The sequence below is a fragment of the Notolabrus celidotus genome, chromosome 16, assembly GCF_009762535.1.
Source record: "Notolabrus celidotus isolate fNotCel1 chromosome 16, fNotCel1.pri, whole genome shotgun sequence".
Taxonomy (NCBI): domain Eukaryota; kingdom Metazoa; phylum Chordata; class Actinopteri; order Labriformes; family Labridae; genus Notolabrus; species Notolabrus celidotus.
Window position 1 is genome coordinate 31796555 of NC_048287.1, and position 26334 is coordinate 31822888.

Here is a 26334-nt window from a genome sequence, read left to right on the forward strand (position 1 = left end):
CGCTGAGTTCCTCTTCATACAGCTTAGAGTTGGAATCCTGGTCCCTCGTTTCTTCTGTTCCCAGTTTGGTGGTTTGGATTGGAGCATTGCCTCTTTCTTGTAGTACGTTAGTTTCTGGTTCGTCAGGGGAGTCCCGCTCATGAATCTGGACACTTGGAACGACTTCTGCAGGGTCTTGTTCCCCTGGTTGTCTAATTCGGACTCCCTGTGCAGGCATGTGGGCATCCTGCCCTCCTGAGGGGCTATCTGGGATCTCATCAGTACTATGCTTCTCTAACTGGTTTGTTGGACTCCCAGTGGGGATGCTGCTGCCACCATTCAGTACTCTGGTGGGAAGAGGCTTGCGTATGGGACCTCTGTGAGGCAGATTCGGATGGGTTCTGTTTTGGAAACGTCCACCATACATCGGGCGACGGAAGGGACCCACTTTAGTCGGGCGATGAGAAGCGGGTACACCACCTCCTCTGAGGGTTCGATTGAACTCCCTGGTCGTGCTTGTTGTGGATATTCTTGGCCCTGCTCTGCCATCGTTCTCCTCTTGTACTGGTGCGGTTCCTTCAGCCGGGTAGGGCTCTTTGGGGACAGGAGAAGACGAAGGGGCCGGAGTTCCAGTGGAGGATAACTGTTCTTCCCTTGTTTCTGAAGCAGGATTTAAAGGTCTAGAGGGGGGCGGCAGCTGCCTCCAATTTGGACGAGTCCGGTTCTGAAGTGGCCCAAAGTTACCAAACGGGCGACGTTGAAATCCTCCCTTTGGAGGAACACGCCGAAATGGGAGTTTCCCTCTTTCTGTTTGAATCTTTCTCTCGTTTTGTTCGACTCCAGAGGACGCAGGCGGGGTTGCTCCATCTTTCTCTTCACTTGAATGTCTCACATGTGCATTCACCTCAACTGAGGATGAGTCCTCTGAGGCAGAGGGAGACGCTGTAGATAGTAGTTCACCTGTGGATGTATGTGTGATCTCTGTCTCTCTCCCAGGTTTGACGTTCACGCGGAGAGGGGGGCGTTGCTGAACTCTCAGATTCTGATTGGTTCTGTTCTGGAAAGGTCCGTTAATTGGGCGACGGCCAAATCCTGGTTTTATGGGCATGCGGCGGGTGAAGGGTGGCCCACCTTTTCCTGAGGTTGGTGGTTTCCGATCTTCGGGTGATGCAATGTTCACTGAAGTCTTGCTGTTGTCGGCGTCTGGTTCATTGCTCTCAAATGATTCAGATTTTTCGGAGCTGGAATGGGAGGGTGATGGAGGAGATGGTGGAGGTGATGGTGGAGGCGATGGTGGAGGCGATGGTGATAAAGGTGAGGGTGCTGGCAACGATGAGGGTGCTGATACTGTCAGTGATGATGATGGCTCTACTATTGATGAAGGCGAAGCTCGTGAAGCTGATGACTCTGATGATTGTTGTGAGTCCTCCTCGGCTGATGAAGAGGACTTGAATGAAGACAGTGGCATCAGTTCATCTATGATCTGTCCCCTCACCGTGTCAGCATCATCAGAGAGGTCTGATGTTTTGGACAGGTGAACAGAAAATGTTGTGATGTTCAAACTGTCAAAAGTGTCCGTCAAGAGCTTATGTAAAGGATCTGGTGAGTAATCGGGGTCTGGATGGGGTGTCTTCCCTGCCAACACTTGTCCGTCCCCCCTGCACCCGATGCCTTTGTCCGTAAAAGGAAATCTGATGTGCGTCATTTTAATTTTGTTCAAACATTTCTTTTCTTGGCCTTGAACCGTCCCAGTTGGCTCTGAAGACACTGGGGCAGTGTCGTTACCGAGACCTTCTTTGCCAACATCTGGTTGCTCTTTGGAGCCGACAGTAAAACTTGGTCCCTCTGAGCTACTTTGTCTCTGTGTATCTGAATCAGCCCCAGATATCATCGCTGGTTTTTTGGCATCAGGCCTCTCTGTGCTCGATGCCTCTTTACTCGGGTCTCTGAAATTTAAACCTATCGTCCTGTCAGCTGTGCTCGGGACACCTGGTTTAGGTTTTTTGGCTGTTATTGGTACCTTCCTGGTACCGACTGGGATCTTTTTCACAGGACCGACCTTCCTACCTCCGGGCACAACTCTGGTTGCGTTTGATCGGAAAGGCCCTGGGACGTTTGGCTTCTTGGGCACTGTGGGCTTTCCAGTGAGTTTGGGCCTGGTCCCATCTGTTGCCACCTTTTTGGGTTTTGTTCTTGCAATCACAGAGGCTGTGGAGTCTTTCTTAGATCCATCAGTGCCTCTGTCTTTCACAGAGTCCCTCTCACCCCCTCTCAGCCCCTGTTGGTCAAAGACTTGCTTCTCAGCGGACGGGTTTAACTGTTGATCTCTGCCATCAACATCTTGTCTGCGTGCTGTTGGGACCTGCAGGGTCAAAGCTGCCGTCGGTCCCCTTGGTAATGTGTTTCCTAAAGATATGAAGGGAGTGAGCATTTGGATTCAGTGTTAGAGTCGTGAGTCATCCTGAAGACACCACCTCTAGAGAAGAAGTTGGGAAGAGAAGTAGTCATTATTATACTTATTTAAAAACAACATCTTAAGGCCGTGGCGTCCGGGTGGAACCTGCAAGGAAAGACTGAAATATGAATTCATGTTGAGCTCAGAGAGTGAAATTAAACATGCTTGGTGTCAGGTTCTCTGCTGAGGAGGAAAACATCATGGCAGAGTGGGAAACAGCAGTTAAAGAACTATTTTCTCCTTCATTATTTTTGCTCCTGGAGGCTGGAGCTCGCTTCGTTAACTTCCACCGAAACGTTTCCCCGCGCTGTGGTGTGTTTTATATGATGCGTTCCATTGAATGATGAGGTGTCAGAACACATAAACTCTCACTTTCCTTTATTTAACTGGAGCAGGTCCATTCTCACCTTGAAGGAAACACACACACACACTCACACACACACACACACACACATTTGTTTCTCATGGACTGAATCAAAATAAACCACCACACCTGTGAGTGTGTGGTTATACTGATGAGGACTCATTGGTGTGTTTTTGATAGCATCACCGGGATGAACGTTAGCTACCTGTTTTTAGGAAACACTCGATTTTAGGGAAGAGTTTTTAGGAAATATAAAGGTTCAATGTCTGATTTGTTGTTTTAAAATTGACCCTTAGCTCCACATATGAAAATTAATCTTCTAACAAATGGAAGAAAACGACATAAAATGCAACTTTTGAGTACGACACGTTACCAATCCCAACCTAGGAGACATTGGTATCATTGCCTCTTTGTTATATCGCTTTAAAAGTTATATATTCTTGGATATTTTGCCTTTGACAGGAAATGTGGGGAGTAGAGAGAGGGGGAGGACATGCAGGAAATGGTCCAACCGGGAGTCTACCCAGTGACCTCTGCGACGAGGACTATAGCCTCTGTATGTGGGTCGCTTATACCCCTTTTTGACCGAGGCAGTTTCAGGGCCTGTTTGGAGCCGGTGCTTAATTGAAAACTGCTTTTTCGTATTTCGACTGCGAGTGAACCGGCTCCCGGGTGGAAAAAACGGTTCCAGAGTGGCTCCTTTGCTGGTCTAGAACCGCGAACCGCTAACGTCAGGGGCGAGGAGCGGAGTTGCCGTGATCAAAACCACAAATCAAACGTGTTTCCTCCATTGTCCCGCAGTCAAAAAATTAAAGAGACTAATGGATTCCAAGGCAAAGCAGCGGTCGGCCGAGGAGACTAGCTGCCATTGTCCGCCATCGTTGTTATTGTGAGGGAAAGAAGGAAAAACAAACGGGTGCCGTGCTGGTTCACAAACTCATCCAGCTCCAAACCAGCGCAAGCACCAGCCTGGAAATACAACCTGGTTTATGTTGGTCGAAAAGAGGTATGAGACCACTAGGCCACCAGCACCCCGTTATCCCGCTGTTAACCCTGCCTGAACTCAGCTGGAGTCACGTGACCGAGGTTTCCCCCTGCAGTAATCACTGAATCAAGGATTCTCCTCCTCCTCCTCTCCTCATCCATGTTGTCTTTCTGGTCCTCTGAAAACCTCTGACCTGTTGACTCCAGGCCTGGCTCCGCTCATCATGACTTTGGTTTGTTGCTGTAGTTAAGTGAAATACGATCTGGTGATAACACAGAGTGTTTGATTCTGAAAATTAACCGGATGTTTTCATTTTGTTTTGGTGAAACCTGACTTCCTGTCCCGCTCCATCTGCTCTGTTGAGATTGATGCGTCGTGCTCCGGGACCCGGCAAGAATAGAAGTCTTGTGTATCTGATCCGGAGGACTCCAACCTGCCGGACTGGACTCGGCAATGGAGCGGATCCAGTGGAAGTTAACACATTGACTAGAATAGAAACCTATCAGATCCGGAGCTATCAAACGCTTGCTACTACAGCGACAGGAAGTTGATCAGTAATGCCTGAAAAGACGTGCAGTGCTAGAAGGCTGGGTCAAGGTATAGGCTATATGAGAGGTCGCCTCGGGGACCACGATCCAGAGGGGCACAGTGTTCACTGTGAAGCCTTGATATTAAAGGTGACATATCATGCAAAATGGACTTTTTAATGGTTCTCTCCCTGAAATCTGTGTCCCTGTCTACAAACCCCATGAAAAGTCAGAGAATCCATTCTGCCCCTGTTCTGATTTCTCCACCTTTCTGTAAATGTGTGCTGAAACCAGCCGTTTCAGTTTTCAGTGTTTTTGTTACGACACAACGCCATCCGGTCTGTAACAGGAAGTCAGAGCTCGGAGCTTGTTCAGCCCATAGACTGTATAAAATACAACTCAACCCCTCCTCTGTTTTTCATTCCCTGCAAACATGTGTGCTAACAAGGAGCTTAGGAGGGAGGCATGCTAGTTGTAGGCTGTCTTAATAAACACAAAGGTCGCTTTGACTCCCCACGTCTGCAGATTTGAAGATCTAGTGGATGATTTTTAGTTTTCATGGAAAAGTGCTAGTGCTAGTTAGCATAGCGACATAGCTACATGTTGGTAGCTGTGTACCAAGACGCGTCGACATACTGACAAATAAAACAACAAGAAACACTAAATCTGTGACCAATGGTTCAGAAAGGTCCTGCTGCAGGCGCCTCTCTGTCAGGATCAGATTCTGGATCAGATTCAGAGGGTTGAAGTAACGCGGGTCTGTGAGCAGCCGTGTATATTCAGCCAACATGTAAACATTAGATCAACGTGCTGGACGGCCGAGGCCACACCCACTTCCTGAGGGGGCGTGGTCAGAGAGAAAACAGAGTGTTCTGAGGAGGACTGAAGAAGAGGGGTTTACAGGCAGACCAGAATCTGATTTCAAAGTGTTTTTTTGAGCATAAACTTTAAAGACATGTTTTGGGGACCTCTTAGACCAATATATGTTGATGAAAAAAGCGTGATATGTCACCTTTAAGTGTTTGCTCCTAACTTTTTGCAGGTGTTCTGAAGTTGGAAGCACTCGTGCTACCAATAACAAGTTACGAACCTTCTGAATGTTCCAATATCACGCTTGAATAGTAAAAGAAACCAAAGTGCTGTTCAGACCTGCCCGAGGAACTCAGTCTCTCCTTTTAAATCAGTAAACTAACCTCTAAACTTAAACACCATCACCCCATCATTCAGGAAACACCTTTTCGTCATGTATCAGGTTTTCTCAGACCACCTCTGAGAGCCTGACAGAAGAAAACGAGTGACTTTCTGACGGGAGAAAAACAGACTCAGACAAAATCAGTGATTATGTTCTGGACGCCGTCTCATCTTCATTCCTGGGCGATGTCCCGAGGAGGAAAATGGAGAGGAGTGAGGTCCAGGAAACGGTCATGGAAAGGGTAATTTGATGTAGCAGCACGATATTTTGTTTCTAATTCTCTCTGTGTTTAATAATTATTGCTCTAATATGAATCAGACTTTTTATTCCTGTGAACCAAGACATCTGAGACAGAGAGGTCCAGATTCAGTGAGGAGCAGGATGCTGAAAACTGAAAGTCTTCTCTGTGTGAAGATAAGATAAGAGCAGGTGAGACAGGAAAGGTTTTATAGAGAGACGCAGACCTGGTTTAAACTCTGAGTCATCGCCCTCAGGTCCTGATATCTGCCCACCTTATTGGTTTGTATATTTCCATGACATATGACGGATCCATAAATAACTTATTTAAAGACTGCATCTGTTTGTTGTTGTGTCCGGCAGCTTTAATGGAAGTGTTTCACATTTATGAGAGAAAAGGCGTAAAGAGGAAACTTTCCCATGAGTCCTTTCTGCCGACCAGCTGTGTGAGAAACTCAGTTTTTACTGTGAGCTGAAAAGAAAAGAGTAGAAACCTTGATGGTTCAGAAAGACTCTACTCACCTGGAGTGACCTGGGTGGTTGCCGGTCCGCTCTGACTCCCTCCTTTCTCCGCCACGAGTATGATGTCATACAAACGCCCCGCCTCCAGCTCCTGGATGTGGGCGGAGTCTTGGCCAGCTGGAACGGTCATTTCTTTAATCCTCCCTGATCCGTCGTTGGCCGTGACGGTCAGACGGTACCTGTCGATCTCACCCTGAGACTCCTCCCACTGGACAACTGCCGAGGTCGTGGACGTCTTGACAACGTGGAGGTTGGATGGACCGGAGATGACTGAGGATGAAGAAGAAGAAGAAGAGTTAGGCCCAGTGGTCGTGTGCTGTCCTCCGCCAGGAAATCAAAGATAACATCCATCAGTGTTTCTCGACGGGTGCAGGGATCTTCAGAAGACGATACGCTTCGTTACATTACAAAACATCCCGATACGACAAGACTAAACAAATTCTAATCATTAAAAAATACATTTCAGAAAAAAGTTAAGGAGACGTTCAGTTACAATAGGAGACAGAGTAAGTTTAGGAAATGTTAAAGTTACATTAGGAGACGTTAAAGTTGGGTTAGGAGACGTTAAGTCATATTAGGAAATGTTAAAGTTACCTAGGGGACGTTAAAGTTACGCTAGGAGAGGTTAAGTTACGCTAGGAGAGGTTAAGTTACGCTAGGAGAGGATAAATTACGTTAGGAGACGTTAAGTTACGTAAAAGGGACGTAAAGTTAGTTAAGGAGATGTTAAGTCACGTGAGGAGACGTTAGGGTTGTGTTAAGCAATGTTAAAGTCACGTTAGGAGACGTTAAGTTACGTTAGGGGACGTTAATTTACGTTAGGAGACGTTAAGTTACATTAGGAGACGTTAAGTTACATTAGGAGACGTAAAGTCACGTTAGGGCACGTTAATTTACGTTAGGAGACGTTAAGTTACATTAGGAGACGTAAAGTCACGTTAGGGCACATTAATTTTCGTTAGGAGACGTCAAAGTCACGTCAGGAGACATTAAGTTACATTAGGAAACGTCAAAGTCATGTTAGGAGACATTAAGTTACGTTAGGAGACGTAAAGTCACGTTAGGGCACATTAATTTACGTTAGGAGACGTCAAAGTCACGTTAGGAGACATTAAGTTACGTTAGGAGACGTCAAAGTCACGTTAGGAGACATTAAGTTACATTAGGAAACGTCAAAGTCACGTTAGGAGACGTTTAGTTACGTTAGGGGACGTTAATTTACGTTAGGAGACATTAAGTCACGTTAGGGGACGTTAATTTACGTTAGGAGACATTAAGTCACGTTAGGGGACGTTAATTTACGTTAGGAGACATTGAGTTACGTTAGGAGACGTCAAAGTCACGTTAGGAGACATTAAGTTACATTAGGAGACATTTAGTTACGTTAGGGGGACATTAAGTCACATTAGGAGACGTTAAGTTACGTTAGGAGACGTTTAGTCACGTTAGGAGACGTTTAGTTACGTTAGGGGACGTTAATTTACGTTAGGAGACGTTAAGTTACATTAGGAGACGTAAAGTCACGTTAGGGGACGTTAATTTACGTTAGGAGACGTTAAGTTACATTAGGAGACGTTAAGTTACATTAGGAGACGTAAAGTCACGTTAGGGCACGTTAAGTGACGTTAGGAGACGTTAAGTTACATTAGGAGACGTAAAGTCACGTTAGGGCACATTAATTTACGTTAGGAGACGTCAAAGTCACGTCAGGAGACATTAAGTTACATTAGGAAACGTCAAAGTCATGTTAGGAGACATTAAGTTACGTTAGGAGACGTAAAGTCACGTTAGGGCACATTAATTTACGTTAGGAGACGTCAAAGTCACGTTAGGAGACATTAAGTTACGTTAGGAGACGTCAAAGTCACGTTAGGAGACATTAAGTTACATTAGGAAACGTCAAAGTCACGTTAGGAGACGTTTAGTTACGTTAGGGGACGTTAATTTACGTTAGGAGACATTAAGTCACGTTAGGGGACGTTAATTTACGTTAGGAGACATTGAGTTACGTTAGGAGACGTCAAAGTCACGTTAGGAGACATTAAGTTACATTAGGAGACATTTAGTTACGTTAGGGGGACATTAAGTCACATTAGGAGACGTTAAGTTACGTTAGGAGACGTAAAGTCACGTTAGGAGACGTTTAGTTACGTTAGGGGGACATTAACTTACGTTAGGAGATGTTATGTTACATTAAGAGACGTTAAGTCCTGTTAGGAGAGGTTAAGAGATTTTAAGTTACTTTAACAGAATTTAAATGACGTTAGGAGACGCTTAGTTACCTTACGAGACATTAGGAGACATTAAGTGACCTTAGGAGATTTTAAGTGACGTTAAACTACATTAGGAGAGGTTAAATCAGGTTAAGAGACGTTAAGTCCTCTTAGGAGATTTTAAGTGACGTTAAACTACATTAGGAGACGTTAAGTCAGGTTAAGAGACGTTAAGTCCTCTTAGGAGATTTTAAGTGACCTTAAACTACATTAGGAGAGGTTAAATCAGGTTAAGAGACGTTAAGTCCTGTCAGGAGACCTTTTCATGTGAAAAAATACAATAGGATTTTGGGCGCTGTTGGCCTGGCAGTTTAAGTGCGCCCCACATACAGAGGCTATAGTCCTCCTTGCAGAGGTCGCAGGTTCGACCCTGGCCTCGACCATGTCTTCCCTCGCACTCTACTCGCCACATGTCCTGTCTCTCTTCAGCTGTCCTTCCAATAAAGAGAAAACGCTCCAAAACTATAACTTTAAAATAAATAAACAAACATGTTAAGAAGAGACAAGATAAGTTAAGACAACACACGACATGATGCAATACGATGAGATGAGATGAGATAAAGTCTGATCTGGGACTCGTTGGGTTCTTGTGGACTTTGGTTCTGAGTTGATTGATTACTCGGTCCAGGCATTCCTCAGATAAAGCTGCTGCCAGAGCTGGACTGAAGTAACGGCTAAAACACTGTCAGTCTGGGACATGCTCAATATTAGAGTGAGGCTTATTTTAATTTCATTAGATTCAATCATTATTAGTCATATGTTTGGAGTCTTACCACAGATTAGGAACAAGTTCTAGAAGTACAACCAAAAGTGTTATTTTAAGGAGTCAAAGTCACTTTGGTTTTCCACCTTTTGCACAGAGACGGACCAACGAGCCCTCCTGCCCCAGTTTAACCAGCCTGTTTGTGACCAGGTATCAGGTAACCGTGGGAGTTATTCCGTCCAGGAAAAGTGGATGCACAAACATCCAGTCAGCCTTAAATTTACCTTGGCTCATGACATTTCCTCTCCTTTACTTTACTCACACTCCTGCAGCTGCCACAGACGACATCTTTCACAGGAAGGGCAGCTGGAGGGAAACGTGTAAACTCTCTCTGCCAGTTTTAGGCTGAGTTAAAAACTGCACTTCAGATGGCTCTTATAATGGGCCTTCAGTGGAGTTTTTGTTTATAATGCCACAAAATGCAAAGTAAAGAGGTTTGGATTTAGTAAAAGAGAAAGTGTCTCACGGGTCATGAATTCGGCGGTGCTCTCGGCCCCTCGCCTGCCGTCGATCTCTCCGGTGATGCTGACCGTGTACTCCTGACCTGCCGCCAGCCCCGTCTGGGTGAAGGTGTTCAGGCTGCCGTCCACCTGCACGTTGATCTGCTGGTCACTCTCCTTCTGCATGAGGGAAAGGATAAACCAAACACCGGTTCATCAGGGTTCTGCAGAATCAGGTGCATCTCAGTTTTTAGGAGGGTTTCAGATCTAGTTAAAGGTGACATATTCTGCTCTTTTTCATCAACATATATTGGTCTAAGAGGTCCCCAAAACATGTCTTTAAAGTTTATGCTCAAAAAAACACTTTGAAATCAGATTCTGGTCTGCCTGTAAACCCCTCTTTTTCAGCCCTGCTCAGAACAGGCTGTTTTCTGTGTCTGTGCCTTTAAATGAGAATGAGCTCTCTGACCACGCCCCCTCAGGAAGTGGGTGTGGCCTCTGCTGTCCAGCACGTTGATCTAATGTTTACATGTTGGCTGAATATACACGGCTGCTCACAGACCCGCGTTACTTCAACCCTCTGAATCTGATCCAGAATCTGATCCTGATGGAGAGGCGCCTGCAGCAGGACCTTTCTGAACCATTGGTCACAGATTTAGTGTTTCTTGTTGTTTTATTTGTCAGCATGTCGACGTGTGTCTTGGTACACAGCTACCAACATGTAGCAATGTTGCTATGCTAACTAGCGCTAGCACTTTCCCATGACAAATAAAAATCATCCACTAGATCTTCAAATCTGCAGACGTGGGGAGTCAAAGCGACCTTTGTGTTTATTAAGACAGCCTACAACTAGCATGCCTCCCTCCTAAGCTCCTTGTTAGCACACGTGTGTGCAGGTAATGAAAAACAGAGGAGGGGTTGAGTTGTATTTTATACAGTCTATGGGCTGAACAAGCTCCGAGCTCTGACTTCCTGTTACAGACCGGATGGCGTTGTGACGTATGAAAAACACTGCAAACTGAAACGGCTGGTTTCAGCACACATTTACAGAAAGGTGGAGAAATCAGAACAGGGGCAGAATGGATTCTTTTACTTTTCAGGGGATTTGTAGACAGGGACACAGATTTCAGGGAGAGAACCATTAGAAAGTCCATTCTGCATGATATGTCACCTTTAAATGGATCCAAAGGTGAGGATCACCACAGAGAATAGTACATCATCTTTATATTTAGAGCTGCAGTAGATAAAAGGCTGCTTCCCTGATTTGTACTACATTATTAAATCCCCTCTGAGGTTTATCCACTGACTCATCTGATCCATCAGCTGCTGAAAAGGTTCCAGCTCTAATCGTGAAATTGCGATACTACAATCCCTCACGATGACGAGCAGGGAGAATTGCTCCCGATGCATCGTGATTGCCTCCATTAACTCTCCTCCAAACTGTTTGTTGAACTGATCCGCACGCCGGCTGAAAGTTCAGCCAGCTGACTGAACAAAGACGCTCTCAGTCATAATAACAATAATAATAAAATCACAATGCAGTCATCGTGAAGAGGAGCAGTGGAAACATTAAGCTGTCTGCAGGGCATCAACGTGTGTGTGGGCAAAAACAGATGCTCGGTCTCAGTCTGTGTTTTTAAAAGTCTCTGATGCACTGATGGGAAATGTTCTCAATCAAACATGTGAAATACAGTTTTTATTAAAAGGTGATTCATGGATCACTGTCGGGTTTGAGCAGCTTTAAAGGAGGAATCTTGTTTTTAAACACGGGCATATTTTGGGATCTAAAGGACAAGTGGGTACAGACAGATTTGGATCTCAACTCGACTCCTTCACGTTGCAGAAGTGAGTCAGGATTTAATGGGTACAAGTTTCCTGATCAAAGAAGATTCAAGAACATCCAATTACAGTTCTTGTTTTGTCACCGACAGGCTCAGACTGTTATTCTTAGTGTCTGATATCATCAACTTATAATAAGGACAGTAGTTCAAGTGTAGCCAGCAATTAACTACAAACAACTTCAATCAAGACCCAACCTTTTTAATTAAAGTACAGTACTTCCTCAGGTCATTACAACACCTATACAAACTTCTGCTCATCTGTTCTGGTGAGTCTCAGTTTCACTGTAAATTGTAAGTTACTCAAAGGCTTCACTCAGGATTACTTCATCAGTAAGAACTCGGAAAATATATATATATATATATATGTTGCAATTTATTTGCTCTTCACCGGCCTTATATGTTCCCCAAAAGAGCACCTGTTAATATGTTTTATGGTGAGTCACAGTTTCACTGTAAATAGGGAAGTTACTCAGAGGCTTCACTCTGGCTTACTTCATCAGTATGAACCACAAAATATAAACCAATTTTTTTGTGATTTACTTGCATTTAACAGGCCTTATATCTTCCCAAATAAAGCCTTGTTAATTTGTTTCTGGTGAGTCTCAGTTTCATAGTAAATTCAACTTCAATCTGGTTTACTTCATCAGTAAGAACTTCAAAAAACAAAAATAGTTCTCATTATTTACTTGCTCTTCACCGGCCTTTTAAGTTCCCAGAAAGATCAGCTCTAAATTTGATTCTGTTGAGTCTCAGTTTCACTGTAAATTTTTAGCTATAAAATGGTCACACTCTGGCTTACTTCATCAGTAGGAACTTGAAAAAAAGTATACATATTTTTTTGATTTACTTGCTCTTCACCAGCCTTTTATTCCCATAAGGTGCACCTGTAAATTTGTTTCTGATAAGTCTCAGTTTTACTGTCAAAAATAAGTTACTCATAGGCTTTAATCTGATTACTTCACCATTAGGAACTTGAAAGAAAACATTTTTTTTTTGTGATTTACTTGCATTTAATAGGCCTTATATATTCCTCAAGGGAGCAACCATTAATTTGTTTCTGATGAGTCTCAGTTTCACTGTAAATAGGAAGTTACTCTCACAGGCTTCACTCTGGTTTACTTCATCAGTAAATACTTGAAAGAACAACACTCATTTAACAGGCCTTATATGTTCCCAAAAGGGGGGCTTTTAATTTGTTTCTGATGGGTCTCAGTTTCACTGTAAACATTCAGTTATTCAAAGGTTTCAATCTGGTTTACTTCATCTGCAAGAACTCGAAAAAAACGAAAATTGTTCTCGTTGTTTACTTGCTCTTCACCGGCCTTTTAAGTTCCCAGAAAGATCACCTCTAAATTTGATTCTGTTGAGTCTCAGTTTCACTGTAAATTTTTAGTTATAAAATGGTCACACTCTGGCTTACTTCATCAGTAGGAACTTGAAAAAAAGTATACATATTTTTTTGATTTACTTGCTCTTCACCAGCCTTTTATTCCCATAAGGTGCACCTGTAAATTTGTTTCTGATAAGTCTCAGTTTTACTGTCAAAAATAAGTTACTCATAGGCTTAATCTGGTTACTTCACCATTAGGAACTTGAAACAAATTTTTTTTTGTGTGTGATTTACTTGCATTTAACAGGCCTTATATATTCCTCAAGGGAGCAACCATTAATTTGTTTCTGGTGGGTCTCAGTTTCACTGTAAATAGTACGTTATTCATAGGCTTCACCCTGGTTTACTTCATTGGTAGGAACTTGAAAGAAAACTTATTACTAACTAATTATTTTGTTATTTACCTTCATTTAACAGGCCTCACATCTTCCCAAAAAGAGCCCTGTAAATGTACAAGTCTCAGTTTCGCTGTAAATTGTTAGTTATAAAAAGGTCAGACTTAGCGGTATGAACCTGAAAAAGGAGCTGATTCTCTTTTGATTTATTTTTTATTAACTGGTCTTTGTTTGCTGAAATAATGCCCCAATACAGATAAGTCAAAGGTCAAGCTTTGTCGGGTCTGTCCTCACGAGAAGATGAAAACAGCTTTTCAAATGTTTGTCAAACGAACGTCTGATTGATGATATCGGACGCATTCCAGGAAGTCTCAACCCACAACATAGCATCAAGCAGTTCCGTGTGTCAGTGTAAATGTTTGATGTAGAACAGACTGTTAGCTGAACTAGCTGAACTTGCATGCAGATATCTGTTTATAGAGACGGATACATTGTCATCAGGTTCAGGGACTGTCGTGACAACAACTGCATTCCTCCTGCTTTTGCTCTCCATACAGACTGCATACACCAAAACCTGCTGACACGTGATTGGTCAAATCGGACTGCAGAAATCAGTCCCCAAATAACAACAAAAAAGTGTGTGTGTGTGTGTGTGTGATATTGGAATTCCCCTTATAGTTTGTACTCTCCATGATAGCTGAGGTGTCTGGTCTTGATCAGTGCTGCGTTCAGCCTCAGCTCTAATGATAAACACTCTGTTGTGTTCAGTGTTTCTCCTTTGTTCTGTCATTTCTGTACTTCAGTCAGCGTCATTTAAATAAAACACAAAGTTCCCATTATTCAGATTATCTGCTGGAAGGCCTGAAAGTTCTCATGCATTCAAATCTGAGCATTACTCAGCATTACTCAACTGAATGGGTACCGTGTTGTAAAGCAAATGCACCCCAGCTGGCTGCCATGTTGGCTGTTCCAGAGGTCGTCCTGGATTAGTGTCCTCGTGTCACCAGGCTTTCATCCGTCTCCATACGAACGAGGGTGACGTCGTTAAAAACCGAGGCTCTAATAAATTCACGATACGCTTTGAAACGAGTCGAGGCTGTGCAGCATGCCTGTGAGGCGTTCAGGGACCGTGGGGTTTTGATCCTTTCAGCACGCAAGGAGGTCTTGAGTGACTCGAGTGTTTACGACGGAAAATAAATGAAGAGGGTTTTCATCAGCGTCATTTTCTGTGTTTGGTTTCATTTATGCCAAAGTGTCATCACATGTGGGGAAGAAGGATCGCCAGATTGAGACTGAAGTACCAGCACAGGGTGTCTGCCAGAGCCCAGGACTGGAAGAACTCAGGTCGGTGGTGAAGGAAAAGTACCAGTGACAACTACTTCAGAATAAAGGAATCCAATACTAAGAAGCATCAAAGTGTTCACTACAGCTCAGTTTAAAGGTCTATTGACCATTAGAGGAACTTTACCCCTGAACTACGTGCGTTTGGACCGGTGGTCCCAGGGTCTAGTTTAGTTCAGGGGTAGATAATCTCCCCCCTAAAAAGCCCCTGCTAGAGGGGTAGTACTTCTCAAAGGTCCCAGGAGTTTCAGGGGGCGGGGCCTGCAATGCTGAACGTGCCTGATTGGTAGATTAACCTCAGTGTTTTTATTCCGCCCTCCGTCCACAATAACATCACACACATCTGTGATTCTCTTGATTTCTCTTTCTTTCATTAGTTTTTATTTGTTCTATCTTTTTTGTATGTGTGTGTACTTTTCAAAAGAAGAAGCTGTGATTCTCTTGATTTAGCAGCTTGTAACAGTAGTCTTCTCTCAGCCCACCGTGAATGCGTCTCTTCTCCCGGTGTTCCGGTTTCAAAAGTGACCCTGTAAACTGGAGACCTTCAGCTGAACGTGTCAGTGTTTGTGTTGATTCATTCATTGCTTTTTCCATGTTTTTAACCGCAGGCACAACATTTTCACTTTTTTTCATGTTTTTCTGCTTTTGGAGCACAATTTCAAGTTTGAGGATTTTTTTTCCGACAGGGTCAACTTTTTTGACAATTTTTTTTGTCAAATTTTATCTTTTTCAAAAAAAAAAAATTGTCAAAAATTTTTTTGTCAAAAAAAAAATTGTCAAAAAATTTTTTTGTCAAAAAAAAAAAATTGTCCAAAAAAATGTGTCAAAAAAAAAAAATTTTTTTGTCAAAAAAAAAAATTGTCCAAAAAAATGTGTCAAAAAAAAAAGTGTCCAAAAAAATGTGTCATTTTTCTTAACATTTTTTTGTTCAAATTTTTTTTTTGACAAAAAATTCAATTTTTTTTTTTCAATTTTCCCAAAACCATTCACAGTCATTGTTTTTTTCATCTGTGATTCTCTTGATTTCTCTTTCTTTCATTAGTTTGTATTTGTTCTATCTTTTTTGTATGTGTGTGTACTTTTCAAAAGAAGAAGCTGTGATTCTCTTGATTTAGCAGCTTGTAACAGTAGTCTTCTCTCAGCCCACCGTGAATGGGTCTCTCCTCCCGGTGTTCCGGTTTTAAAAGTGACCCTGTAAACTGGAGACCTTCAGCTGAAAGTGTCAGTGTTTGTGGAGTTTACACAGCTGTTGAAACACAGAGGGAGTTCCTGGGAATGCAAACTAGTTTAGTTTTTATTAAGATTTCAAAATATCCTCATCAGATATTTAATGATGGTCTAAAGACGTTTATGAGGGATGCATCCGGCTGAGAGTCTCCAGTTAACAGGGTCGCTGTTCAAACCAAAACACCGGCCGATCTCTGCGATCACGGCTTTTTGAGTTCAAAAGGATTTTAAAGCCGTGTTGAAACGTCTTTGCTACTCGCGCTTATCTCCTCTCACGTGTTGATTCAGTGAATCCATCTGTGATGAAATATAGCACCATCTAAAACAGACCAGCTGAGTCTCTTCATGCTAACAGGCTAACTGTTGTGTTGCTCATAATGATACCTGCCTGTCCGTCTGCTTCTATGGTGTCATCTGTGATGAATGGCATTCCTCTTTGTGTTACTGCCCTCTACTGGTCTGGTGGTGTAGTGCATATACTTGTTTTTCCTCCATACATCACTGGCCTGATTTACACAATCTACCCGGGACTTCAGCCCGCGTTTGAAACACAGACAACAATGGGGGACCAGGAACCTTTTAGTTCAGGGGAAAGTAGTTCTTGGGGCTAAAAGACCCCGGGACTCTTGGTTGAAATTCACCTTATTCCTTTGCTGTTGGAGAGGTGCATGCATTTTAACCTCTTATATTCACACACAGCTCGTTGGTAATGAAGATATGATGCTTCATGGGAACTTGCAGTCTTACTAGTCTCAGTGTAGAAGTGAGAACAGCCAGACTTGATGTTTCTTCCTGTTTATATGATTGTAAACTGAACTTTTTGGAGCTCTAAGGCTGTTATTTCAACAAACAGGTAATTTAAGCATCTGTGAGGGAAACTTTTCTGACCATTTAAAGGAAATGTTTATTGATTCCTCACATAATGGGCAATGAAATGATAATTACTTGCAGCCCAGGAGTACTGAACTGATGTTGTAACCTTCCTGCGGCGTGGTGTTAAAAGGGAAATGTAAAAATCTATTCTTGGAGGGAAGATTAATGACGTAACGTGGAAACAATAAATATCAGCCGGATGTAAACGCGCCTCATTAAACTACTTGAGCATCATTTCTTGGATCCAGATGTTCTCTGGTCCCTCTCAGACGTCTTCCTCTGTCCCTCGTGACAGTCTGTTCTCACTTCAGCTGGTTGTTGTGACACTGTCTTGTTGTTTGTCTGTCTAGCAAACATCTCTTTCTATGTCTCCCTCTGTCTCTCTCTTTCTGTGTCACAGCTGTGGACCGGCGCTGATGTCATCCATCTGGCAGCCGCCATGTTTTTGACAGTGTTTACATGTTGCTGTAGCAACAAGCATCCCACATCTGCATCTTTTCCTCTCCAGCTCCGAGCTCTCTGTTCATTCACTGCTCCTTCTGACTGTGTTCTCTGCTCAGAGCGTCCTTTGTCGTCTTTCTCGTCCTCTAACTTTGACGATGTGAGAGTTTTAAGCGGTCCAAAAGAATGTCTGACGTTTGCGAGGGAGACATGAGGAAGCGATCAGCTGAAAGACGGTTGGACCACACTGTGAGACACGTCCACCTGCGGCTGGTTTGAAGCTCTGGAGACCAAAGACGAGCCAGAGTCTGAAATTTGGGACCAAAATTTCACAATTCGCCTGCTGCAGCGAGTTAAACAAACTAAACAGAACGGTACAAAGAGAGGCGTTGCTTTCAAACATGTTTTCTAAACTGACCAGTTCAAGGTTTCTTCGTGCGGGGGGAGATGATATCGCTTTAATCCAAAGTTTTAGGAGAGAAAGAAGAAGAAGAAACAGAGAGATATTGAAAAGGCTGAAGGCTTACTGGGGGAGTGGTGGATCATCTTTGGTGCTTTCAAACACAATCCCTATTTAACATTTTCATGGTCTGAATGATGATTAGCAGTCAGCCTTTGCCTCAGCTGGATCCAAAGGATTCCTGGAGACAACAAGCTGCAAAAAACATGCAGACGCCACAAAGATCCAGAGAGACAGATGTACCAAATCTCCATCTTTCCTCACGGTGTCTCCCATTTAAGAACGGTAACTGGATAAAGTGCCATCTATGGATGGAGGTGTATTTCAACCAAGAGTCCCGGGGTCTTTTAGCCCCCAGAACTACTTCCCCCTGAACTAAAATGTTCCTGGTCCCCCATTGTTGTCTATGTTTCGACCGCGGGCTGAAGTCCCGGGTAGATTGTGTAAATCAGGCCAGTGATGTATAGAGGAAAAAAAGTAAATGCACTACACCACCAGACCAGTAGAGGGCAGTAACACAAAGAGGAATCCCATTCATCACAGATGACACCATAGAAGCAGACGGACAGGCAGGTATCATTATGAGCAACACAACAGTTAGCCTGTTAGCATGAAGAGACTCAGCTGGCGCTGTTTTAGATGGTGCTATATTTCATCACAGATGAAAAAAACAAGGACTGTGAATGGTTTTTGAAAAAATGTGACAAAAAAAAATTAAAAAAAAAATTTGACAAAAAAAAATTAAAAAAGATTCTGACAAAAAAAAATTTGACCAAAAAAAAAATTGACAAAAAAAAAAAATGGGAAAAAAATTTTTGAAAAAAAAAAAGATTTTGAAAAAAAAAGATTTGAAAAAAATTTTGACAGAAAAATTTGACAGAAAAAGTTTTGACAGAAAAACTTAAACAGAAAAAAATTGATAAAAAAGTTGACCCGGAGCCTGTTGAAAAAATTAATTTTCCTCAAATTTGAAATTGTGCTGCAAAAGCAGAAAAAAACTGAAAAAAAGTGAAAATTTTGTGCCCGCGGTTGAAAGCATGGAAAAAGCAATGAATGAATCAACGGCAGTAGAGGGTAGAAACACAAAGAGGAATGCCATTCATCACAGATGACACCATAGAAGCAGACGGACAGGCAGGTATCATTCTGAGCAACACAACAGTTAGCCTGTTAGCATGAAGAGACTCAGCTGGTCTGTTTTAGATGGTGCTATATTTCATCACAGATGGATTCACTGAATCAACACGTGAGAGGAGATAAGCGCGAGTAGCAAAGACGTTTCAACACGGCTTTAAATCCTTTTGAACTCAAAAAGCCGTGATCGCAGAGATCGGCCGGTGTTTTGGTTTAAACGGCGACCCTTTTAACTGGAGACTCTCAGCCGGATGCATCCCTCATAAACGTCTTTAGACCATCATTAAATATCTGATGAGGATATTTTGAAGTCTTAATAAAAACTAAAGTAGTTTGCATTCCCAGGAACTCCCTCTGTGTTTCAACAGCTGTGTAAACTCCACAAACACTGACACGTTCAGCTGAAGGGCTCCAGTTTACAGGGTCACTTTTAAAAGCGGAACACCGGGAGGAGAGACGCATTCACGGTGGGCTGAGAGAAGACTACTGTTACAAGCTGCTAAATCAAGAGAATCACAGCTTCTTCTTTTGAAAAGTACACACACATACAAAAAAGATAGAACAAATAAAAACTAATGAAAGAAAGAGAAATCAAGAGAATCACAGATGAAAAAAACAATGACTGTGAATGATTTTTGGAAAATTGAAAAAAAAAAAAAAAAAAAATTGACAAAAAAATTTGACAAAACAATTTTTTTTTGACAATTTTTTTTTGACGAATTTTTTTGGACAAATTTTTTTTGACAAAAAATGTTTTGACAAAAAAAAAATTTGACAATTTTTTTTTTTTACATTTGTTTTTGATAAAAGTTTCTTGTTGACAATTTTTTTTTTGAAAAAAAATAAATTTGACAAAAAAAAAATTGACAAAAAAGTTGACCCTGTCGAAATTTTTTTTTTTCCTCAAACTTGAAATTGTGCTCCAAAAGCAGAAAAATATGAAAAAAAGTGAAAATGTTGTGCCTGCGGTTAGAAACATGGAAAAAGCAATGAATGAATCAACACAAACACTGACACTTTCAGCTGAAGGTCTCCAGTTTACAGGGTCACTTTTAAAAGCGGAACACCGGGAGGAGAGACGCATTCACGGTGGGCTGAGAGAAGACTACTGTTACAAGCTGCTAAATCAAGAGAATCACAGCTTCTTCTTTTGAAAAGTACACACACATACAAAAAAGATAGAACAAATAAAAACTAATGAAAGAAAGAGAAATCAAGAGAATCACAGATGTGTGTGATGTTATTGTGGGCGGAGGGAGGAATAAAAACACTGAGGTTAATCTACCAATCAGACACGTTCAGCATTGCAGGCCAGGGACCTTTGAAAAGAACTACCCCCCTAGCAGGGGCTTTTCAGGGGGGAGATTATCTACCCCTGAACTAAAGTTTCAGTTCAGCCTTTCAGTGTCTCCTAACTTGAAGGGGATCTAATTGGTTGCTGTGGCTGCATCATGGTCCTTGAGGACAGATGTGCCAAATCAAATGATCTGTCTGCTTCGTAAAAGTTTCTGGTTTCTTTGAAGTCCTTTACTTTGAATCTGCACTTTTGTTTTTATCAGAATTAGTTACGTAATTTCTGCAAATCTCATTTTCTTTCCCTCTTTCTTCTCTGCGTCTCAAATGGCAGCGTTCAGGATATATCCTCCTCCTCTCTATGGATCCATAAAGTAAAAATCATAAGTCATGTTGTTGTTTTTATGACATCCTCTCATCTCTCAGTCTTATTCCCTCTGCAGGACATTTTACAGTCCCTCCATGTCTTCTTTATCTCCGTGCATCCTCTCTGTAGTTGTTGGCGGTTGTGGACACTTCCTGGTGTAACCATGGTCCAAACATTAAGGGTCATTACAGAGGCTTAATCCCTGGGTGATGTCACCGCAGGAAGATATTCTGTTCTGTTTTTGTCCACAGTTCAAGATGATCGCCGTAACCATGTGGGTGTGTGGGAAAACACGTCTGAGAGGAAGCCAGGACATGTGCGGTGAGGTGATCCCTCTGTGCTGAAGCGTCCAGCCTGAGAGAGAGCAGCTTTCTCTTTTCATCTCGGTGACGGTGCGGAGTCGATTGTGACGGATTTAGAAAGTGCGGCTCAGAGTGTTTCCTTTGTTCGGCTTCCCACTCCCTCTTTCTTTAGAACGACTCTCATAAATACCAACGCAATTAGTCATTTTCCAGGTTTTAAACGCGTCCCGCTGCAGATTGATCGCACATGTTTGTGAGCGGGTCGTCGTGATGGATAAGTGAAGCAGAGGTTAGTGATGTACGGAGCCACAGGAGGAACGACGGTCATATCATATTACACAATAATCATCACCCCTGTTTCATCCTTTCTGCAGTTTTAACCACACCCATTAGTAACAGGTGCAAACACTTCAAAGTGTTCCTGCACCCAGCTGCACCGTTAACCTCTCTGCTCCATATTGATCGATCAGACAGCAGAGAATCTTCAGCTGCCAAGACGTCCTGTGAAGCTTCAGATTATGATTTACAAACAGAAAGAATAAATAAATATGACTGGATGACTTTTACTCCCCCCGTGTGACCTGACCTGAGGAGAACACAGAACTCAAAAGACCTTCTAGAGCCAGTGTGGGCTACGAGTTCAATTTGATATTATACAAGATAATGAGATTCAATAAATTACGATAATACAAAGAGATAAGTTATGATGCGATAAAATAAGTAACAATACGATGAGATAAGTTACGATACAATGAAATAAGTAACGATACGATTAAGATACGATGAGATAAGTTACAATACGATGAAAAAAGATACGATAGGATAACGATACCATCACATAAGTTACAATACGATGATATGTTATAATAAGATGAAATAAGTAACGATACGATTATGATACGATGAGATAAGTTACGATACGATTAAGATACGATGAGATAAGTTACGATAAGATGAAATAAGTAACGATACGATTACAATACGATGAGATAAGTTACGATACGATTAAGATACGATGAGATAAGTTACAATACGATGATATGTTATAATAAGATGAAATAAGTAACGATACGATTATGATACGATGAGATAAGTTACAATATGATTACAATACAATGAGATAAGTTACGATACGATGAGATAAATTAAGATATGATGAGATAAGTTACGATACGATAAAATAGGTTACGATATGATGAAATAAGTTACGATATGGTGAGATAAGTTACGATACAAAGAGATCAGATATGATACGTTGAGATAATTTACGATACGATTACGGCACGCTAAGATTAGTTACGATACGATGAGATAAAGTTACGATATGATGAGATTGCTACGATGAGATAAGTTACGATATGATGAGATTGCTACGATGAGGTTAGATGCGATGAGATTAGATATGATATACTGAGATGAGATAAGTTACGATATGATGAGATAAGTTACGATACGATGAGATAAGTTACGATACGATGAGATAAGTTACGATATGATGAGATAAGTTACGATATGGTGAGATAAGTTACGATATGGTGAGATAAGTTACGATATGATGAGATAAGTTACGATATGGTGAGATAAGTTACGATAAGATGAGATAAGTTACGATATGATGAGATAAGTTACGATATGATGAGATTGCTACGATGAGATTAGATGCGATGAGGTTAGATTTGATATACTGAGATGAGATAAGTTTCGATACATTACATTGCCATACTGTAGGATTACATTGGAGACGATATGATACAAAATAATTCCATACGATGCGATCTGATATGCTACGATGAGATACATTACGACACGATACGATGTAATAATATGAGATTGGATACAATACTTTAAGATTTGATGCAAAGCGAAACTAAGAGATTTGATTCCAAACTCAGAGCCTGTAGATAAGTTGAAGTTACTGAGGTTCTGATTCAGCATCATGACATCACTCTTCTTTGTCTGCAGAATGAAGAATCCTCAGAGCAGCATCTCCGGATGTGACTCCCACCTTTGGCCCTGTGTTACATGTTGTTTCCTGCTCTCTCTCTCTCTCCTCTGTTTCCTACTTTGAAGGCAGAAAAAACCAAAACTAAGGAATTCAAATCAAGATGAACTTTACTTTAAAGTAATAAATAATAAGAACTAAATAATAAAATATAATGAACTCTAGAAGGTGGGGTTGCATGTGTGTGTGTGTGTGTGTGTTTTGATAAACAGAAACACACAGATCACAGCTGAACTGACTCTTATAATAATGAAAGAGATTGTTAGTGAAACCTCAAGGCTATAATATTTCCTTCCTAACACCAAACAGAAGTAAACATTAGAAGCAGGGTTAGCCTTGTTAGTCAGTAACGGGGAGCTGCTAATCCCTCTCTGTTGCTATGTTGGGTTCGTGTTTGTGAGTCATGGGTTTGAGCTGTTTGTGTTGCTAACTCTGTCTCCAGCGACACACCCAGCGGTTCCTGCGAGGGATTAAAACGAGTGTGAGAAGCAGATCTCGGAAATGCAACACATCTTCAAAAAGAGGAGATGAAGTGTTACTGTCCTCCTGGTAGGTTTACACTCAGGAGTTCATCCAGCTGAGAGGAGAACACGGGCAACACACGACCTCTGCCTCCAGAGCAGGACGCCAAAATGAAATCATGGATCACTTTAAGAGACGAGAAACACTTCACAAGCTCGTCTTACAGGAGACGCTCTGAATGAGGTGGTAACATGAGGTGGTAACATGAGGTGGTAACATGAGGTGGTAACATGAGGTGGTAACAAGAGGTGGTAACATGAGGTGGTAACATGAGGTGGTATCATGAGGTGGTAACATGAGGTGGTAACATGAGGTGGTAACATGAGGTGGTAACATGAGGTGGTAACATGAGGTGGTAACATGAGGTGGTAACATGAGGTGGTAACATGAGGTGGTAACAAGAGGTGGTAACATGAGGTGGTAACAAGAGGTGGTAACATGAGGTGGTAACATGAGGTGGTAACATGAGGTGGTAACACACCGACAGGAGATGAAAACCAGAGATTAAAATATCAAAAACACAAACAACAAAAACTGTAAAATGTGACGACGGTGTTCTTTAATTTCACCCGGGTTACCAAGGTGCAAAATAACAACTAAAGACCACGAAGGCCATAAGTTACGATACAATGAGATAAGTTAGGATACGATGAGATAAGTTACGATACAATGAGATAAGTTACGATACAATGAGATAAGTTACGATACAATGAGATAAGTTAGGATATGATGAGATAAGTTACGATACAATGAGATAAGTTACGATACAATGAGATAAGTTACGATACGATGAGATAAGTTACGATACAATGAGATAAGTTACGATACGATGAGATAAGCTAGGATATAATGAGATAAGTTACGATATAATGAGATAAGTTACGATATAATGAGATAAGTTACGATACGATGAGATAAGTTACGATACAATGAGATAAGCTAGGATATAATGAGATAAGCTAGGATATAATGAGATAAGCTAGGATATAATGAGATAAGCTAGGATACGATGAGATAAGTTACGATATGATAAGATAAGATAGGATACGATGAGATAAGTTCTGATACGATGAGATAAGTTAGGATATGATGATATAAGTTACAATATGATGTGATAAGATGAGATAAGTTACGATATGATAAGATAAGATAGGATACGATAAGTTAGGATACGATGAGATAAGTTCTGATACGATGAGATAAGTTACGATATAATGAGATAAGTTACGATATGATGAGATAAGTTACGATATAATGAGATAAGTTACGATATGATGAGATAAGTTACGATACAATAAGTTAGGATATAATGAGATAAGTTCCGATACAATGTGATAAGTTCCGATATGATGAGATAAGTTACAATATGATGAGATAAGTTTAGATACGATGAGATAAGTTCCGATACGATGACATAAGTTAGGATTCGATGAGATAAGTTACGATACAATAAGTTAGGATATAATGAGATAAGTTCAGATACGATGAGATAAGTTCCGATACGATGACATAAGTTAGGATACGATGAGATAAGTTACGATACAATAAGTTACAATATGATGAGATAAGTTCCGATACGATGAGATAAGTTCCGATACAATGAGATAAGTTACGATATGATGAGATAAGTTACGATACAATAAGTTACGATATAATGAGATAAGTTACGATACGATGAGATAAGTTACGATACTATGAGATAAGTTATGATGCTATGAGATAAGTTACGATACGATGAGATAAGTTACGATACGATGAGATAAGTTACGATACTATGAGATAAGTTGCGATATGATTAGATAAGATACGATGAGATTAGATACTTTCAGATAAGATAAGATGAGATTGAATTAACGAGGAAAAATTAGCCTGACAAAATTATCAAAAACACACACCTAAAAACTGTAAAATGTGACGATGGTGTTCTTTAATTTTCAGCCGGCCTACCAAGGTGCAAAGTTAACAAGTAAAGAGCTCCACTCAGACTCAAGTCTCTTTAAAAACTCGAGGAGACAAGCTCAGTCTGGGATCTGTTATTGAGGAGGTAACTATCAGCAAACCAAAACATCAAGCCTCCCCATGACTCATAAATGTGTCGTCAATTACACAAGCTTTAGTAACGACCATATTTCCATATTAATTAAAGCTTTATGAGTTGTTTAACTTTAAATACATCCCATTAAGATCATTCATCTTTTAAATGCCTGTTTCAGTTCAACCACAACAACTCCTTTCACATAAACACCAGGTGCTCGCTCTCTAATGAAGCGCTCAGTGAGGGAACTCGTCCCATACGCCCTCACCTCGACGTTTAGGCCCACCAGACGGCCCCTGATGTCCCCCCAAGACCGAATGGGCACCTCCATGGAGCTGCTGTGATGTCTGAACTTGTATCAAAGTTGATGTTGTGTTTAATATTTTCGTGGAAAATTTGTGGAAAATTGTTGGTTGTCATCAGGGGAGAAACCAGATCTGCAGACAAAACCATTACGTGACATGAAAAGGTTGATTTGATTTCACACTTGGTTTGAATGAATCTGTTTTCAAACTGCTTCTTTTATGCAATCTAAACCTGGACAGCTGAAATGTGAAATCACATTAGAAGAAGATCTACAGTTTCATTCCCTCTTCCTTTTTTCAGACTGCAGAGGTCGTCTGAGGTGACGCACAATCTGCAGATCTCATCCACATATTTTGGTAGGATCCCTGTGGAGCTCCGGTTAATTTAAGGGACAGATTTCAGACACGCCGTCCAACTGTCAGAGTCGACTCTACATGATTTGGCGGATGTGGATTTTGACCATCGAGCGGCTCTCTCAGTCGGACGGAAAAGGAAAGGTCATTTTGACGCAGAGCCACGTCTGTCAGCAGATACATCTGCTGCCTGAATTATAACAGAAGCATGTGTTGATGTGTTTTGTCTCTGAGGTCGTGAACAGGAGCATAAATCTGAATTATTAAGACTCCTGTTAAACTCTTATTTGACCTCGTTTGATATTATATCACATCAGACCCCTTTGTATCTTAAAGAGCTCATAGTGCCATATTACCCCTCTAGAACACTACGCT

The 26334-nt window shown here is 41.5% G+C and overlaps 1 protein-coding gene across 4 annotated transcripts in view; it reads right to left on the reverse strand.

Annotated features, from left to right (window-relative positions):
• Positions 1-26334, reverse strand: part of LOC117828087 (tenascin-like) — a 114572-nt gene that overhangs the window by 12745 nt on the left and 75493 nt on the right. For all 4 annotated transcript variants that reach the window (XM_034705075.1, XM_034705073.1, XM_034705074.1 and 1 more), the window contains 2 exons: positions 9764-9917; positions 6262-6531 (listed from right to left, as the gene is read on the reverse strand). In XM_034705075.1, the coding sequence (XP_034560966.1) occupies positions 6262-6531; positions 9764-9917 (424 nt within the window). The remainder of the gene's footprint in view (positions 1-6261; positions 6532-9763; positions 9918-26334) is intronic.